At 53.4% G+C, this 18,428-nt stretch overlaps 3 protein-coding genes across 3 annotated transcripts in view; 1 reads left to right on the plus strand and 2 right to left on the minus strand.

The window, feature by feature from the left end:
• The window catches only part of LOC102768865 (charged multivesicular body protein 1a), a 39,416-nt gene extending 33,779 nt beyond the window's left edge, over positions 1 to 5,637 (minus strand). Inside the window, exon 1 of the mRNA XM_015572061.1 lies at positions 5,631 to 5,637. The gene's annotated coding sequence lies outside the window, so the exon portion shown is untranslated. The remainder of the gene's footprint in view (positions 1 to 5,630) is intronic.
• On the plus strand, positions 1,443 to 11,203 carry ZNF276 (zinc finger protein 276). Its single transcript, XM_006754831.2, has 10 exons — positions 1,443 to 1,923; positions 2,241 to 2,287; positions 2,382 to 2,828; positions 3,724 to 3,802; positions 4,796 to 4,879; positions 9,002 to 9,112; positions 9,183 to 9,258; positions 9,568 to 9,685; positions 10,443 to 10,542; positions 10,615 to 11,203. The coding sequence occupies exons 1-10, from the start codon at positions 1,598 to 1,600 to the stop codon at positions 10,859 to 10,861; spliced, it is 1,635 nt and encodes a 544-aa protein (XP_006754894.1). The 5' UTR covers positions 1,443 to 1,597; the 3' UTR covers positions 10,862 to 11,203.
• Positions 11,204 to 11,224: 21 nt separating this feature from the next.
• The window catches only part of FANCA (Fanconi anemia complementation group A), a 37,070-nt gene continuing 29,866 nt past the window's right edge, over positions 11,225 to 18,428 (minus strand). Inside the window, exons 30-41 of the mRNA XM_006754846.2 lie at positions 17,627 to 17,793; positions 17,061 to 17,166; positions 16,196 to 16,255; positions 15,980 to 16,084; positions 15,047 to 15,156; positions 14,051 to 14,204; positions 12,941 to 13,003; positions 12,483 to 12,585; positions 12,068 to 12,143; positions 11,782 to 11,938; positions 11,519 to 11,611; positions 11,225 to 11,332 (exon numbers count right to left, since the gene is read on the minus strand). Of these exons, the coding sequence (XP_006754909.1) occupies positions 11,225 to 11,332; positions 11,519 to 11,611; positions 11,782 to 11,938; positions 12,068 to 12,143; positions 12,483 to 12,585; positions 12,941 to 13,003; positions 14,051 to 14,204; positions 15,047 to 15,156; positions 15,980 to 16,084; positions 16,196 to 16,255; positions 17,061 to 17,166; positions 17,627 to 17,793 (1,302 nt within the window). The remainder of the gene's footprint in view (positions 11,333 to 11,518; positions 11,612 to 11,781; positions 11,939 to 12,067; positions 12,144 to 12,482; positions 12,586 to 12,940; positions 13,004 to 14,050; positions 14,205 to 15,046; positions 15,157 to 15,979; positions 16,085 to 16,195; positions 16,256 to 17,060; positions 17,167 to 17,626; positions 17,794 to 18,428) is intronic.

The following is an 18,428-nucleotide window of genomic DNA, read 5'->3' on the forward strand; positions in this document are numbered from 1 at the left end:
GGAGGAGCAGGGAGCCCTGCAGGCAGCGATGTGGGTCTTCAAGATGTGTTTTAAGTGAAAAAAGGCAACAGTGATGGATACCAAGTATAGTATCTACCGTTTGTACAAAGAGGCGAGAGGAATTTTTAGATACACATATTTGCTTGTCTGTGCTTGTCTACGGATGGAGACCCAGGAGCTGGGTGCCCGGTCCTTCCCCGCTGGCCTCGGGATGACGCTTCTAGCTCCCTTTAGGAACTTACACGGCTGTGGAGGCGTTCATTTATTTTAAAAACATTCGTTAAGAGTTTTCTTCGGGAAAAAGTTTTTACTGAGCTACCGTTGATGTATCACATTAGCTTCAGATGCGCAGCGTCATTGACATCTGTCAGTGTTGTGACAGGAACGCAGGGCCCGGTTGACATCCATCATCTCGCAACGGCAGCCCTTTTCTTATGCCGAGAACTTTCAAGCTCTGCTCTCAGCACGTTCCACGTGTACAGTGCAGCGCCGTGAATTAGTCACCAGGCCGCACACCATTTCTTCTTTAATCGGTGGGAGTTTGTACTTTTTAAAGGTTATTTTTTTATTGATCTCAGAGAGGAGGGGGGAGGGAGCAGAGAGTTGACGTGTGTGTGTGTGTGTGTGTGTGTGTGTGTGGCCGAAGATAGTGGTCCGGTGTCATCTTTCGCTTGTGGCTTTCCAGTTTCCCCACCATTGTGTGTTCTTGGCGCCCTGCTCATACACTAATTGACCCTGTATGCACGGGTTTAATTCTGGGTCCTCTGCCCTTCCGTTATGTGTCTGATTTTATGCCAAAGCTACACTGTTTTGATCACTTTCGCTTTGTAATACCGTTTGAAATAAGGAATTGTGATGCCTCCAGCTTTGGCTCTTTGGGGTCTCTTCTGGTTCCGTGTACATTTTAAGATTGTTAGTTCTATTTAGTTAGCAGTGCTGTTGGACCTGGCTGGATAGCTCAGTTGGTTCCAGCGTTGTCGTCCTGATACATTAGGGTTCAGGTTCAGGTTCAGTCCCCCGTCAGGGTGCTTACAGAAGGCAACTGGCCCGACATTTCTCACGTTGATGTTTCTCTCTCTCCCCTCCCCCTTCCTCTCTCTCTAGAATCAATGAAAAATATTTCATCGGGTGGGGATTTAAAAAAAGGAATCAACCAATGAATGTAAAATAAGCAAAACAACAAATCGATGTTTTTCTCTCTCTGCCCGTCCCCCTTTCCTCTCTCTCAAAATCAGTTTTCACAATGCTGTTTGGATTTTGATAGGGACAGTGTTGAATCTTAGATGCTTTGGGTAGTGTGAACATTTTAACAATAATGAATTCTTCAAGTTCACAGAATACTTTTCTATTTATTTGTATCTTCAGTTTCTTTCATCAGTGTCATAGTTTTCCGTGTACAGGTCTTCTACCATCTTGGGTAAATTTACTCCTGGGCACTTACTCTTTTCGATGCAATTGGAAATTGGATTGTTTCCTTACTTTCTCTTCCTGATAGTTTGTTCCGACTGGTTTTTGCACATTGACTCTGTACCCTTCCCTGTGACCTGACTGGCCACGGGGCTCCCCTCCTGGAGCTGTGTCTGGCCTGGCCTGACTCATGGTCTCCTGTGCTTGCCCAGGAACAGGCCGGGCTCTTGCCATGGGGCACTGCCGCCTCTGCCACGGGAAGTTCTCTGCACGGAGCCTCCGCAGCATCTCCGCCCGGGCACCTGGGCAGATCTCCGAGAGACCACCCCCAGGGGAGCGTGTGTTCGTCAGGGACTTCCAGCACCTGCTAGGGGTGGCTGTCCACCAGGACCCAGCTTTGTCTCAGTTTGTCTGCAAGAACTGCCACGCCCAGTTCTACCAGTGCCACGGCCTCCTCCAGTCCTTCCTGCAGAGAGTTAATGTGTCCCCGATGGGCCCCCGGAAGCCCTGCACACAGTAGGGCTCCCTCCTTTGTTCATTTGGGGGTGCTCAGGTTAAGTCCCCGGTGTACTGTGCGGTTCTTGGCACAGGAAGTGCCTGGTGGGAACCTGTGCAGTGGGGGGGGGGGGGGGGGGAGGGGCATGGTGTGGTGGCAGTGGACACGTGGGAGTCCCAGAGCGACTGGTGTGGGAGGTGAGGGCCGAGAGGGCTCTGAGTGTCAGGAGACAGCATGGCGGGGCAGGGGCAGCCCCATGTGGGAGAGCCGGTAAAGGGAGCGAGCCTGCCCCCCGCTTGCTGCGGGCCCCACTCACGTCCATGCTGCTCCTTTGCAGGGTGGGTGCCCAGCCCCCAACAGAGGCCGAGGAGGGAGCGTGTTTGGGTGAGTGTCCCCGTCCCTGGAGCGGGGGGTATAGGTGGGCTCCCGTGGACTGGGTGCTGACCAGCCAGGGGGCTGCTTCTGTGCCTTTCCTCAGTGGACCTGATCACGTCAAGCCCGGAAGGTCTGCGTGGCCTGGTGGGGTGGGTGCATGGACACGCGGCCAGCTGTGGGGCCCTGCCCAGCCTCCAGAGGACGCTGTCCTCCGAGTACTGCGGTGTCATCCAGGCTGTGTGGGGCTGCGACCAAGGCCACGACTACACCATGGACGCCGACCCCAGCTGCGGGGCTCTCCTGCTGGACAGTGCATTGTCGGTCAAGTGGACGTGGGACAAGGAGACAGCCCCCCGGCTCACCCAGCATCGGAGGTCCAACCCCACTGGGGCTACCCCTCCGTGCTCCCAGGGCGGAGCGACCACAGCCTGGGCTGAGACGGAGACGCTGTCCAACACGGACGTGGTCCAGCCCCCTTCAGATGGCAGCCCTGTGGGGCCTGGGCCGATCCCCCTGCCCCAGTCAAGCCTGCCCCCAAGTGGGGCTCCAGGTACGAGCTTCTCTGGGCTGTCAGACTAGGATTCCTACCCCTGAGCCAGCAGGGCCCTCGCAGGAAGTGGATGTCTGCACGTGTGGGCAGTGGTGGCGGAGTCTTGTGGGCATCTGGCGGCAGGGAGGGCTGAGACCCGGTGCTGCCATGCCTGTGAGGCGCACGCCTCTGCTATCCCGCCTCACCGCCTGCTCCGGCCAGGGGACGAGGGAGGAAGAATGGGGCCTTGTTGCAAGGGGTGGGGGAAGAGGACAGCTGTGCCTGAGGCTGTTTTGGGTCATTTCCTGGGCCTCAGCCAGCACCCTAGTGACACCCCAGTGGGACGTGTGGACAGGGTCCTTCGCTGCGTGGTGAGGGAAACAGGCCCTTGGGTGGTGCAGTGGCTCAGGGACATCACGTTGGGCCAGGCCGGCTCCTGCCTGTCAGTTGCCATGTGTGCCCGTCTGCAGTGGGCGCTCAGCCACTCGAGTGCGAGTCCTTTCAAAAAGTGCCACTCCCAGGGTGGCTCGGAGAGGGCGATGCACAGGCTGGAGGAAGAGGGGCTGTGCGGAGGGTCCTTAGGCTGCACGGCTCTTTAAACTGTGCACGCGATCCATTCATGACGTGTGAGTCGTCCCCCCGGAAATGGCTGCATCGGAACCCCTGGGGAGGAGGTCAGCAGCGGTGACAGTCGCTGGGTGTCGGGTGCTCGGCGCTGCCTGTGCTGGACACGGGTGGCCTGTGAGGATGGCAGTGTTGGGACCTTGTGGGGGATGGAGCTGGGAGGTGGTGGGATGTGAGGCTGGATGACCCCAAGCTCACAAGGAAGGCTCTGTCGTCAGGCGGCAATGCCTCCTTGCTGGGAGCCCTGCCTACGCACCAGTTGGTAACAGGAGCCTTGTTCTTTGTTTCTCAGGGCAGTTGGGTGAGAAGCAGCTTCCATCTTCAACCTCGGATGATCGGGTAAAAGACGAGTTCAGTGACCTTTCTGAGGGGTGAGAGAAGAGTGGGTTTAAACAGCCTAAAATTTCTCCTTGGAAAACCAAACTCTACCATCCTAGGGGCTCGCTGTCCATGTCCTGGCCAGGGGTGCTTCTAGGCTTCTCGGTCCTGACTCGGGGCTCCCTGGGTCCCAGAGGGCACCCCGCTGATGCAGCTACCAGGCAGCGGGACCTGCGTGTGCAGAGCTCCTGGGAGGGTCCCGGGGGCACCCCCTGCTGCTGCCCCTGGTCTCCTTCAGGCCTTAGTTCTGTGCTGGCCCCATGCTCCTCGAGCAGAGGACGCAGCCTCTGGCCCTGTCGTGGCACAAGTGTGACGGGGGCTGTCTGCTCTGGCCCCCCTGCCGCGGAGCCAGGCACCTCAGACCCTTCCAGCCTGACCCCATGAGCTGTGGCTGCAAGGCAGATGCACCCTTGTCCGTAGAGTAGGACAGTTTTAGTGCAGCTCCAGTGGGGCACCAGTGGCCAAGGTGCCGGAAGAACCCGAGGGTATGTGCCAGAAACACCCGGGACCAGGCGTGCCCGGGGGTCTTGCAGCCTCGAGCCGTTCTCTGTCTGACGGGTGGCGGCCGAAGGGGAAGGCCATGGCGAGCCAAGAGTGAACAGTGGTTCATACTTGAGGGCGAAGGTTACAGGCATAGAGCTTTTTCTGGCCTTTGTGACCTTTGGAATGGCTGTCAGCTGACCTGTCAGTTGGACAGGTGCTCACAGGGTGAGGGCTGTTCTGAGCGTCCACTACTCAGAAGCCCACTACCTATGGGGTCTTCACACCCGCCTGGGGCCTGGAGAGGTTCCTTCTGAGTTTGGGGTCCTGATGTGAGGAGAGCATGTTAGGAGATGGGGTAGATATTGGGGGCTTTTAGGTTTCTTTCAGCCTTTTCAGAACTAAAACATGGACTGTGGGAATCTGTATGGTGTCTGCAGGCAGGAAGTCGCATTGGATCTGTCACCCACCCAGGGCTTTGCTAAAGGCTCTCTCTTCTGTCCTAGGGACTTCCTGAGTGAAGACGACAATGACAGGAAGCAGCACACCCAGTCCTCAGATGAGTCCTTTGAGCCCTACCCAGAAAAGAAGTAAGTGGGTCTTGGTGCAAGGCCTGGGGCTGGTGTCCATCGGGGAGCTGGATGCCGCGTCTGTGCTCCCCGCACATGGTGTTTGGGTCAGCCTGCCAAGCCCAGTGCAGTGTGGCTGCTGAGGGAGCTGAGGCCTCCCCAGGACAGCGCTGGGCCCTGGCCTCAGTGTCATTCGTGAGGGAGCTGACGTCCAGGTGAGATGGCAGGAGCCCGTGGGCATGACCCAGCCTCATTTTGGAGCTCTTTGCCTGCCTTGTGCCAGTCCTGCTCACGGCCACACCACCCAGCCAGCCTCTGATTCCTGCTCTTGGTGCCGAGTCTCTGGGGTTGGACTCAGCCCTGCACTTGTTCACAGCTCTGCCTCGGGCACCGATTTCTATGCCACTTCCTTGTTGGGGAGCTTCTGTGACCTTGTGTTGACCTTCTCTTTTCAAGGACTTGTCTCTGCAGGTAGAACGTAGGGTCCTGGCAGGAAGGGACGATTTTTACTTGTGTCACTTTCTTCCCAACCCTGTGCCCATTAACCTCAAACCCCTGCAGTGTCGATGCCCGACATGGGCACTGTCCTTCAGCATTTCACAGCACAGTGAAACAAGCACACACCGTCAGCCAAGAAAAGGCAGAGACAGATTGAGAAGCAATCACGAGTTCTTTTTCTTGAAGTTCTGACATGGGTTACGGAGAAACAGGACAATAGGCAGCTCTGGGAAGACAGCAGTCAGTGTGCAGCCCTGAGGCTCCCCACCCCCACCCCCAGCCGTCCCATCCACCTGTGAAACCCACAGGCTCCCTGAAGCCTCCTGCTCTCTGCAAATGTAGTCCAGGGTGGGAGGGAAATGGCAAATTACCTGTCAGTGCAGCCGACAGGTGCCATGCCACTCAGTGAGGGTACAGGCCAGCGATCGGGACACGCAGCCAGGTTCAAAGCACAGTTACTTGAGACAAGGAGAGAAGCCTGCGCAGTCATCAAAAAGGTTCTTTTAATCTTCTCATTAAAGGGAGGACAACTATTTATAACCCTTCTTTACAATTTGTGGTAACATACACAGTTTGCCATTTTTAAAAAAATATATTTTATTGATTTTTTACAGAGAGGGAGAGAGATAGTTAGAAACATTGATGAGAAACATTGATCAGCTGCCTCCTGCACATCTCCACTGGGGATGTGCCTGCAACCCAGGTACATGCCCTTGACCGGAATCGAACCTGGGACCCTTTAGTCCAAAGGCCGACGCTCTATCCACCGAGCCAAACTGGTTTTGGCAACACAGTTTGCCATTTTTAAGTTCAGTGGCATTAAGTACATTCACAATGTTGTGCAACAATCACCACTATTTACAAACTTGTCACCACCCTGAGCAGAACCTCTGTACACATTAAGCAATGACTTCCCTGTCCTCCCCCGGCCCTGACAACCTCTAGTCTAGGTACTGATTCTAGGGACCTCAGTGGGATTATATTTGTCCTTTTGTGATTGGCTCCTTTTGAGATTTACCATATTATAGCCCGAGTCGGAGCTTAACCACATCTTGGGTTGTTTTCACCTTTTGGTTATTGTTGAATAATGCTCTGAACACTGAGGTACAGTCATCCTAATGGGTGGAAGTGGTACCTCATTGTTAATTTGCTTTGCATTTATCTAATGATTAGTGATATTGAGCATCTTTTCACATTTTTTTTAAGAGAAAAAACATCAATTTGTTCTACTTATCCATGCATTCATTGATTGACTTTTGTATGTGCCCTAACTGGGATAGAACCTGTAACCCTGGATTATCAGGACAACACTCTAACCAACTGAGCTACTCAGCCAGCGCCACGTGTATGCTTATATCTTCTTTGGAGAAATGCCCTCCAAGTCCTTTGCCTATATTTTAATTGGGTTGTCTTTTTGCTATTGAGTTATAAGGTAGTTTTTCCTATTCAGTGGGTCATCTATTTCATTCTCTTGGTCGTGTCATTTGGTGTGCAAAACTAATGATTTCGAAGTCCAGTTTACCTATTTTTACTTTTGCTGCCTGTGCTTTTGTGTCATATTTAAGAAACCATTGCCAAAACCGGTTTGGCTCAGTGGATAGAGCGTCGGCTTGCGGACTGAAAGGTCCCAGGTTCGATTCCGGTCAAGGGCATGTACATGGGTTGCGGGCACATCCCCAGTGGGGAGTGTGCAGGAGGCAGCTGATCGATGTTTCTCTCTCATCGATGTTTCTAACTCTCTATCTCTCTACCTTCCTCTCTGTAAAAAATCAATAAAATAAAAAAAAAGAAACCATTGCCAAGTCTAAGATCATGAAGACTTACTGCTGTTTTCTTCCAAGAGCTTTATAATTTTAGCTCATATTCCGGCCTTTGATCCGAGTTAACTTTTGTATGTAGCGTACATTAGGGTAGTTTCTTTCTGCGTGTAGATGTTGTTTCCCAGCACCTTTGTTGGAGACTGTCCTTTCCCTGTAGAGTAATCTGGGCACTCTTGTTGAAAATAGTTGATTGTACTTTTGAGGTTTATTTCTATCCTCTTAATTCTATTCAATTGGTCTACGCATCTGTCTTTATGCAAGCACCACAGTTTTGATTATTGTAACTTTGTAGCAAATTTTGTATTCAGGAAGTTGAGTCCTCCCATCAGTTTTTCAAAATTGTTTGACTATTCGGGTCCCTTGAAATTCAACGTGAAATTTTGGATTTTTTTTTCCTTACTAAAAACACCAATGGGATTTAGATAGATTAAATATGTGGTTTGCTTTGGGAGAAGCATTGCCATCTTAATAGTCTTCTAATCCATGAATATGGGATGCCTTTCCACTTATGTAGGCCTTTCATTTCTTTCATCAGTGTTTTGTAGTTTTCAGTGTATAAGTCATTCATTTCCTTGGTTAAGTTCATTCCTTACTTATTATTTTTGATGTGATTGCAAATGAATTTCCTTAATTTCCGTTTGGGTTGTTTGTTGTTAGCGTGTAGAAATAGAACTGGTGTTTGTGTGCTGATTTTGCACCCCACAACTTGGCTGAATTTATTTTGTGTGGGGACTCTGTAGGGTTATTTATATATAAAATCATGTCATCTGTGAATAGAGGTAATTTTCCTTCCTAGTTTAGATGGCTTTTATTTTTTCTTGCCTAATCTCTCTGGCTAGAATGTCCAGCATTATTTTCTTGATCTCAGAGGGAACTTTTTAGTCTCTAACCATTGAAGATGATGTCAGCTATGGCTAGTCACACATGGCCCCAGGTGCTCCCTTCTATTTCTTTTTAACTTTATTTTAATTATAACATATTTATTGTTGAAAGTATTACAGATGTCCCCCCCCCCCCTTTTTTAAAGATTTATTTTTAGAGAGGAAGGGAGAGGGAGAAAGAGAAATATCAATTTGAGAGCGAAACATTGACGGGCTGCCTCATACACACCCTTAGGCATGTGCCCTGACCAGGAATCAAACCAGCCACCTTTTGGTGCACAAGATGATGCCCAAATGAGCCACACCAGCCAGGGCTCCCTTCCATTTCTGACCAAGTACCTTAAATGTCTGGGTCCAAAAAGGAAGACGTGTGTTCTCTAAACTTTTACTAGACCCTACTGGTCACGCACCAAGTCCCATGGCCCACTCTGGCCCGTGGCAGAGCTGAGTGGGGTGGCAGCCGGTGGAGCACATAGAGCACTCTTCCCAGAGGCAGCACTTGCCCCTCAAGGACTTCTGGTTGCTGTGAGTCTCCCATCAGGGTCCAAAGTTCCACGGCTGCTGGATCTGATCTTTTTTCTAGCTTAATGGTTGTTTTGGTCCAGGGCCTGACCCCTAAAGCTTCTGTATTCCACCTTTTTCCATGGCGTCTCGTGTTTGGTTTTGATATTTAGAATAGGGTGTAAGACGGCAGTCCTAAAAACCCACTTCTGTAGTCACTGTCCCTGCACTTGGCCCTCCCATCGGGGCAGTACCGAGCATCTGCCTGCTGAGTTGTTCTGGCTTTGGTGGCTGAGGGTCCAGTTCAGGGCACCCAGTTAGCACATAGACTGAAGCAGGCTAGCCCTGGAAGCTGAATCATATCGGAGAACATGAAGGAAAGTGAGACCCATGTACAGAGTCAGACCTATCACTGCATCTGATTTACCTTTTTTCCCCCCCAGAGTCTCTGGTAAAAAGAATGGGAGCAAAGAGGCCAAGAAGCCTGAAGAACCAAAAATCCGAAAGAAGCCTGGCCCGAAGCCGGGCTGGAAGAACAAGCTGCGCTGTGAGAGGTGAGGCGGGTGTGGGCTGCACGGCCGGGGGTGCGGCCGGGGCGGCAGCTCCATGTGCCCTGTGTTTTAGGGAGGAGCTGCCCACCATCTACAAGTGCCCATATCAAGGCTGCACAGCTGTGTACCGAGGGGCTGATGGCATGAAGGTAAGGAAGGTGCTACTGAAGCCAGGGCAGGAGTCTGCGGGAGCGGGGGGAGGTGTCAGGCCCAGACTCACCCACGGGTGCCTGTGAACCTGGGGAAATGGAGATGTGAAGCGACCCCGCCATTGCCATGCTGCATGGGGGAGGATGCATCAGCCTTTGCTCTTGGGAAAGCACCTGTCTTCAGTGAGGGATAGTGGGTCTGTCCCTTCGAGGGTGGTGCACAGGGCTCAGAGGCGGCAGGTGCTGTGTGGTGGGTGAGCTGCTGTCCAGGCCCAGCCCAGCACTCAGGGCCTCACTGTTCCCCTGCAGAAGCACATAAAGGAGCACCATGAAGAAGTCCGCGAGAGGCCCTGTCCCCACCCTGGCTGCAACAAGGTGTTCATGATTGACCGCTACCTACAGCGGCATGTGAAGCTCATCCACACAGGTGCATGCCCTGACCCCCTCATGGGAACAGCCCCAGGGTCCCCATCTTGGCCTCGTGGGTAGTGTGTTGTTCGTGGGCTGCAGTGTTGACAAGTCAGCTCAGTTGGTCAGTGTGGAACTGGCAGCAAAGAAATCCCTGTGCCTTTCTGTGCATGAATTGTGGTGGGTTTTAAATTTTTTAAAAAGTCATGTTTTGGGGATAAGAGGAAGCCACATGCATTGTAGAAATAGTGAGACAAAGGCTCAGATGCAGCCACCACCGTCAGCTCAAGGGCCACCACTTCTTTATGTCACAACCTGGGCTGATACAGATTCATCATTTTCATGGTGTGACCCACATCACCCACGTCAGGAAACACAAGAACCACACATACACCTACTGTCCAGGATCAGATCGGTCGTATAGTTTGACTGTTTGGTTTTTGTTCAAGAGTCTAAGAAACTGACTTCCAGGATGGGGGCTCCCCTGGGGGTCCCATGTGGAGTGGCAGTACCTGAGACCTTGTGACGTGGCTCCTCTGAGAATCTGTGCTCAAGTAGGTAGAGGACCTTCTAAGACGTTTAAGAAAACTGGCTTCCACCGTGCAGTGGATTTAGAGGAAGCTCCAGACATGGGTTGCAGGGCTCCGCTAATGATTTGTATGAAAATTGTCTCATCTGAGTAAAGTCAGGTCAGCAAGGTCCCCTGCTTGGGCACTGAGTGTAGAAAGCCCGGAAGGTGGGCTTTCTGGGGCCTGTGCTCACCTGTCTCTCCTCAGAGGTGCGGAACTACATCTGTGATGAGTGTGGACAGACCTTCAAGCAGCGGAAACACCTCCTTGTCCACCAGATGCGGCACTCGGGAGCCAAGCCTCTGCAGTAAGTGTGACCTGGGGTCTCCTGGTGGCCACACAGGCACCCAGATCCTTGCTCACTCCCCCTGTCCCCTAGGTGTGAAGTCTGTGGGTTCCAGTGCCGGCAGCGGGCATCCCTCAAGTACCACATGACCAAACACAAGGCTGAGACTGAGCTGGACTTTGCCTGTGACCAGTGTGGCCGGCGGTTCGAGAAGGCTCACAATCTTAACGTGCATATGTCCATGGTCCACCCTCTGACGCAGACCCAAGACAAGGCCCTGCCCCTGGAGCCATCGCCCAGGACCACAGAGGGCCAGGCTGTGAAGCCTGAGCCCACCTGAAGGTGCTCAGCACCTAAACTCAACAGGTGGTAGGTGGGGTGGAAGGACGACTTTGGTAGTTCCTCCCATGAGACCTGAAGGCGCACAGCTTGGCTCACTCTGAGAGACCCCATGCTGGACCTCACCCTGTGCTGGAAGGTGGGGGCGCAGTGCAAGGCTGAGGTAGCCTTTCTGCATCCATTCTGGGACCAGCAGTTTATTTTCCTATGAACATGGACTTGGGGCCAGACACAAATTTTAAAGAGTCCTGTTCCTCACGCAAGCAGCCACGGAGGTTTGTAATCCATTTTTTCGTGCAACAAGAGCTCCACGTCATGCTCGTAATAAATTATTTACAAAGGAGCAGTGCATGTGCGGGTCCAGTCAGAAGAGGCAGGGCTCCTGGGAGAGGCCAGTGTCCCACACGTCCCGCTGCCTGCTCAGGAGGGCAGCACTCACTTCGGGGTCACAGTCTCCACGAGTGGCCAGCAGCTGCAAGAAAACACCATGCTCAGTGCAGCACAGCCCCAACACCAAGGCATGGGGGGGAGCTGGTGACCAGAGCTGACCAGAAAGTGGCCATGTGTTGGGCCCCCGCATCCTCACACTTGCATAGTGATTTGGATTATGCACAAACACCCTGGGGAGAAAACACCATGGGGAACACTTAGGTGTTACCTCTGCCATGTTAGAGAAGCTCTTTCTGGAGCACCGAGGTATTGATTGCAGCAGAAAAAGACGAGCTTTTGTTATCAGGCCGACAGGGCAGCCCTAGAGAGAACAGACAGAGCCACAGTCAGGTGCCCACACGTGTGCCAGGAGGGGTCATCACCTGAGAGCTTGCCATGTGGGCCCGTGGGATGTGCCCTCTGCCCCTTGGGTTGTAGGATGTGGGCCCGGGGGATGTGCCAATTGCCCGGACAGCCCACCCTTTCACCTGCCTGGCCCTGGAGCTCCTGGGTCCTGCTGGCCAGAGTCGCGAGTACACCTGTCTCCCCGGCTACGAAGAGGCCAAGCAGCTTGAGATACATGTCCACTGCAGTGTGCAGGAAGGCAGCATCCTGGGTGAGGGCGTCTTCGTCAAAGTAGGGGAGGAGGCTGATGGCGAGACTAGATGTCAGGTGACACCAAGACCTCCCAGAGAAGGGCAGTTGGCACAGGAAGTTCCAGGCCACCTCTGCCATCTGGAGGGAGACCCACTGTGGTCTGACCAGAACAGGGAGTTACCTGTAGAAGGCGACTGGCAGCAGCCTGACATGCTGGTCCGGGGCCAGGAGGAGGAGGAGGTGACCCAGGCCGGCATCTACAACCCAAGGGGCTCAGTCAGCCCTGGTTGCCACCCCCCAGGACCGGTGTCTTCAGAGGACCTTGTGTACCTTTGTGGGCCAGGCAGGTGGACCCCCACACGATAGCTCAGTGCCACCCTGGGGTCCTCGGTGCTCCACTAAATTCTTTTATACGTTTTTGTCCTGATGAAAATGTAGGGTTTATATGCTTTGCAAGAAGATAACTATTTGAAAATTGCTTCTGAAGGGACTCAAATGTCAAAAGCCACAGTCGGACCCTGCTGGGTCAACTGCGCTCCTGGCCAATGGCGGATGACTAGAGACCATTGGCTATCAGGTCTCAGTGGATTTCTTACCTGTCTCTGTCAACCGAAAGAGCGGCAGCCAGGGCACCTTCCTCTTCTCCAAACACCCCAAGATCTCGGCACAAACGTCCAAAGCCGTCAGGCAGTTGCCAGCCTGTGACCCACAGAAGAGGAAGAATGACTCGGACGGCAGTGGCTGCAGAGCTGAATGTTCTTGCTGGGTTCAGGCTGGGCACATGGGGAAGAGGGGCGACCCTCTTCACAGAAGGGAGCCTTTCCTTGTGACAGAGTGTGTCGCTCAAGGCCTCTGATGGAGGGAACGCCGGCAGGAGGAGGTGGCCAGGGACCCTGGGGCCCAAGTGCTGAAGTAAGACATCAAAACAAAGGCCAAGGCCAAGGCGCTCCTACTCCAGTGAGCACAGGCCTCCCCCGCCTCCCTCCTCCCCCTCAAGAGGACCAGCAGCTTCAAGAGCCTGGGGAAGAACCCTGACACGTGAGGGATAACATACGTGCGGGGTCAGGTATGTCGACAGCAGGCCCATCAAGGAAAAGAAAAACAGGACGGCCAGCAGCTGCAAATACAAACAGGACACCTGCAACGTGAGGTCACCCGGCCGTCCCCACCACGCAGTCCTGGGTGTGGAACGCAGCGTCCCTCACCACCACTTACAGGCCCAGGACACACACTTTTCCTCTACGTGGATCTTCTCAGAAAGAAAAATTCACACGTTTAAGCAGAAATTGTGTAAAATTATTACTGACTGATCATTTTTATGCTCGTCTTTAAACCAGGCTATTGCCAGGGGTCTCCCTGGTGTGTGTCCCCACCACAGGTAGCTCATCTGTGCAGTGAGCCACCAGCTCAGCTTTGTTCCCTGGCTTTGTGTCCAGAAATGTTGGTAAAACTCTGGTGGTAAACCCACAGGCTACATCCCACCCCTCTGACCCTGACCGCAGGCACACCCAGGCTGGATGGCGCCTCTGTGGACCCTGTCCTGTCCCCTTGGTCAGGCCTGTCACCAGGCCTTCCAACAGAACCACCTGAAAACAATCATGGAAGAATCTTATTTGTAGGTTTTTTACTTCATTAATCACCAAAAATAGATTGGCTCAGCAAATGATTTAGTTGTCCAGCAGGTGGACACGTGCTGAGCTGACAGGTGGCCTCGAGTGCCCTGGCTACAGACAGTCCCACAACTCCCAGTAGGGACATTTCAAGGTGCCAGCCTGGACTCAGAGCACCTGCCCTCCACCTGCCCTGTCTCTCGGCCAGTGCCGAACTTTGGTGCATGTGAACCCAGGGTGTGGAAATGGACACCAGGTTCCACTGGACAGGTGACAGCCCTGCCCGGGGTTGTGATGTGAATAAGAAAAAGATCAATGAACGCACTTCAAAAATGAAACTAAGATATTCTTTTTACTAATAAACTTGAGAGTCAAAGTCTTATGAAATCTTAAACCCAGCATATTTACTTTCAAATAAAGTGTCAGAATCTCCAAACTTCCTCCTGTCTGTGCTTGGGAAAGCTCAGTCATTAGGTGAGCTCTGAGAAACACCACTGACCAGAACACTGACAGCGGGCCTGCTGGGGAGGGAGAGAGAGAAGAGCTGTCCTTGCCTCCTCCGTGGGGCAGCGCAGCCTCTCCAGGCCTCTCCTCAGACTCCCTTTCCCAGCTTGTTGAATCGTAAAGTGCAGCGCAGCAGCAGAGACCCAGGCCGGGCCCGAGGTGGGGGACACTGTGTCAGGGGACTCTGTGTCGGGGGACAGGAGGCTGGGAAGAAGAGAGATGTGTGTCATCACAGAAGCCTGTCAATCAAGTCACTGAAAACCTAAGGTCCTTGTTCCCAAAACCGTCACAGTGCAGACCCACCCGCCTAGGGTGAGCCATGAGGGGCTCAGAGTCGGCAGAAACAGCCTGCAGAGCCCAAGCCTGTCATGGGCTCATCCTTGGTTTAGGGTCCAGTTTCTGGTTGCAGGATGCCTGTGCCCTGGACACGAGGCGCGGTAGGACCTGACCAGGCACTGGTCCCAGTGCCTGAGCCGAGGCCCATGGCCCATAGTGTGCGGCTCGGACCCTACTGACTGCGGTGCTGCTCAGAAAGGTTCTGCGGCCGGTGAAAAACAGGCTGGAAATTCATAATGGGGTGGAACGCACCATCTACTCTGTAGAAGGAGGTGGGTGGGCAGGACTTGCCTGCCTTGTTTCCTGAGCAGATTTTGAGCACCCCTGACCCTGCAGGGAGACGTGCACATCAGGGATAAAAACGCAAGTCACAGAAATGAAAGGCGGCTAGATGGGGACTTGAGATTCCTTCGATGACCTCATAGCACCACACATCCAGCAGGATACTGGAGACCATTGGCCCAGCAGTCCCAGGAGAGTGGGTCAACCAGGTCACTCAGGCTCAGAAACCTGAGCAGGGTTTAACTGATTACTTAGGCTGAAATCGGTCTTTCCCAAAACATTCCTGAATTCTCACTCAGGGACCTGTCAGATCAGCTCTGCCGCTGGGTCCTGTAGCACCTGCCCACCAGGCACCCTGTGAACACCCTAAGGTATCCATGGAGATAACCCAGAGCACTTTCTCCCCATGCCCCACTGTCAGCACCCACCTACTGGCAAACTGCCAGGCGTCACGCAGCCTCTGCAGCTCTCGGGGCAGCGGGCTCTGGAAGCACCTCCACCGACAGAGAAGCTCAGGCTCTAGGCGCAGCCACCACAACTGCCGGAGAGAAAGGTCACAAATCAATAGATCAAGGTCCTGAGGTTGGGGCAAGAGAGGTATGTCCACTCCACCAGCTGACACCACCCCCAGGCCAGCTCACATCTACCTAACACTTCAGAAGGTCATGGGCAACATCTTGTGCACTCCATCTCAGGAAGGCTCAGAGCCGTTCCGTGGGGCACCCTCATCTGCCTGTGCCAAGGACAAGGATTGGAAGCCAGAAACCTTGCCTAAAGAGGTGCCTGTGCGTGGAGTCGGCCACACTGTCCAATAGCTCAGCCAGTTCCCCAATATCCCTGCTGAGCAACACGGGACAGGTCACCCACTGAGCTACAGGGGAAACACCACCATTGCCTGTGAAGTAGCTCAAGTTCCACGCTGCTACTTCAACAGAGAAAGCTGTGTGGTCAGGGTGCTAAGACAGCCAGCAACGGCACCCAAAGGTCCCACCCAAGGCCTCTGGCAGGGGCTGAGGTAGCCTCTGTTCATCCTGAGACAGCAGCCGAGACGGCAGATGCAGCGAACACAAAGTGACACCCACAGGAGAGCACAGGCCGATACCGCCCAACCTCAGCCAACGCTGAACAGCAGGTGCTGAGCCAGTGCCCAGGCACATGCGGGAAGGCTGCTCCTTCACACTTGCGGGTCCATGCTGCCCGAGGCAGGCCCAGGGTGGCAGCCAGGGGACCTGTCACCCCACCTGTGTCCTGACATATTCTCCCTACCCCCACTTCTCCCCAAGTTTTCTCTTGAATTATAGTAACTGGGATGAGATTTAATTGGGAACAGACAACACCTCCAGCAGGAGAGCTGGGCCTACCAGAGCAGAGGTTAAAACCAAGGGGCACTCGGTCTGACAGACGGTCAGGATCTGGTTGGCTGTCAGGGTGGGGTCTCTGCTTCGTGAGCAGGCCTGGAGGAGCCCCTATAGAAGAGAATGTGCCAGAAGTTTAGCGGTTTGCACATGAACCCAAGCCCTGAAAGACACTGTGGCTTCCTGCACGGCCAGGTGGGAGGTAGAGGGGAAGGGAATTACCCTGAAGAAGTGGACGGTAACGTCGTGCGTCAGGGCACCTCCGTGGGAACCCAAGTTTCTCTGCAAAATAGTACAGGTCAGTGGGAGAGCAGCCAATGGTGGGAAGATGAGGATGGTGTCTGACAGGTGGAGGTGTGAAGACAGCTGCCTGTTCACAGCACCACCATGGACCCTGGAGGGCTGCCCCTGCTCACTGCCTCTCCACACTTCTCTGAGCAACACGATTTCCCCCAAGCCTGCCCGCTCTGGTGCCAACACAGGGGGTGGGGGGCCTCCAAGTGTCCGGGTACCCAGTGAGGCAGGGGAGCAGCTCTGTGTACTGGATGGAGCCCTAGTTCAATCTCTAGTCATAGCTGTGCTTTTCCAAAAACTAGAAAAATATCTCCGGGGTAGAAGCTGTTCCCTGAAGTGAGGAGGGGGCATGTTTATTTGTCACCTTACTGACCCTCCGAGTAAGATCAGAGCCCCCCACCCCCCACCCCCACTGAGCCACCTGCAAAATGGAAGGAAACGGGGCCACCTGGTGGCAACAGTGTGGTCACAGCATCACTCAGAGTCAAAAATGGAAAGAGAGATGCATGGTGAGCAAATGGATTGCAACATTCATGGGTCCAACAAGGCCGAGACGGTCCTGTGGAGGAGGCAGCGAGCCCCCGCCTGCATTCACTGGCCCGTGGTGGTGGTGGGTGAGGGCCTGCACACCCAGCTCCAGCCAACACGGCTCCACATCCCACGTGGTCAGGACCCGCCTGTGGCAATTACTAGTAGCTCCAATTGACCAGACACACTCATGAATTCAGGACCAGCCCTGAGTGACCGATTGCGCCTCATCCCTGAGTCCCAAGGTCACTTGCATGGCACTTACCAGCTCAGAGTTGACCAAGTGGAAGAACTCAGTGCAGTCAGGGGTGGCTGGTTGTTCTGCCCGGGGGTTGCCGACAAGGACAGACGGAGGGAGTCCGAGGAGGATTCTTGGAGAAGAGGCAGTGCATCAAGGGTGGAGGCATCACCTAACTTTGCTTCTTGAGAACTTAGATCTCAAGGCTGCAAGGACCCTCCCAATTCACTCTTGGAATCAGAGTGTGATCTGCAGCCCCCATTGTCCCCAGCCTGTGGCTGGCTGAGCACATGAACCCTATGATAGACACTCAAAAGATGTGACCCAAAACCAAAATGTAAGTTACATAAGAGGCAGGACACCAGTCTGACTATCTGGAGGGTTCCAGCATCTCATTCTCTGAGCACACAAGGTCTTCCTTCTTTTGACATGAGTTCTTTCCAACATTTTGATCCTGGGTCTGAGCAAAAAGCTTTACTCCCAAGTGTTTTTCATATCTCCAGGCCCTGCTTCTCCACAGAACCCCAAGAAGCCACCACCACAGGCTGGGGAGCAGGGGGCTGAAAATGAATGACAGACTCCAGTGTTGTTACCTTTTGTACATGAGTAGCTCCCGCTGTCTCTGAAGGCGGGAAGCCGTGTCCCACCCGCCTGCCAGAGCCTGGAGCCGGCTGCGGAAAATCCTGAAGAGGAAGTGTCCCCGAGATGGAGCACGGCCGTGGGGCACCACTGGGCCCTGTTCCAGGTCAGCAGCCATCTCCTAGAGAAAAACAAGGCTGAGACGCTCATGCATTTTCCTCTCTGGTTCCAAGTGGTTCTCTGTCCCCAAATGTGAAGGCAGAGAGTCCCTGGGCTTCCTGTCTGCCCCAATGAGGAGCCTGAAATGTTCTTGGGAGAGAAGTCTCCACAGGGCTCAGGGTGAGTGGGATAAAATCATTAGGAAGTTGAAAAACTTTGCAAAAATAAGACTAGCACAACGAAAACCTTTACCCAGATTCACCCACAGTTAATGTTTTACTCCATTTGTCATTTGCTCTTACCCTACACATACAGAGCTACACATACAGTGTGGGGGCACACATGTGAGGATGAATTACTCAGGTGAGGACTGTATACAGCAGGCACTTGATAAATGCCTCAGTGCACACGCAGTGTCCTTAACATGCTCACACACCCCATCTAATCACTGCCCACCTGACATGTGTACTCAGCTGTGTCTGCCCTCTTCAGTCACATCAGTCATGAAGGATGTGGAGAACAAGAGGTCAAGATGAGGGGGGTCAGGGGAATCAGGTCTCTTTTTTGTGGAATTTTCAGTCATTTGTTAGTAAATTTCCCCAGTGCTCTAAACCACAACCTCCATGTTTTCCTTTCCATTCCTATTTCCTAAATCCA

This window comes from Myotis davidii, unplaced genomic scaffold (genome assembly GCF_000327345.1).
Source record: "Myotis davidii unplaced genomic scaffold, ASM32734v1 scaffold1453, whole genome shotgun sequence".
NCBI classification, from domain to species: domain Eukaryota; kingdom Metazoa; phylum Chordata; class Mammalia; order Chiroptera; family Vespertilionidae; genus Myotis; species Myotis davidii.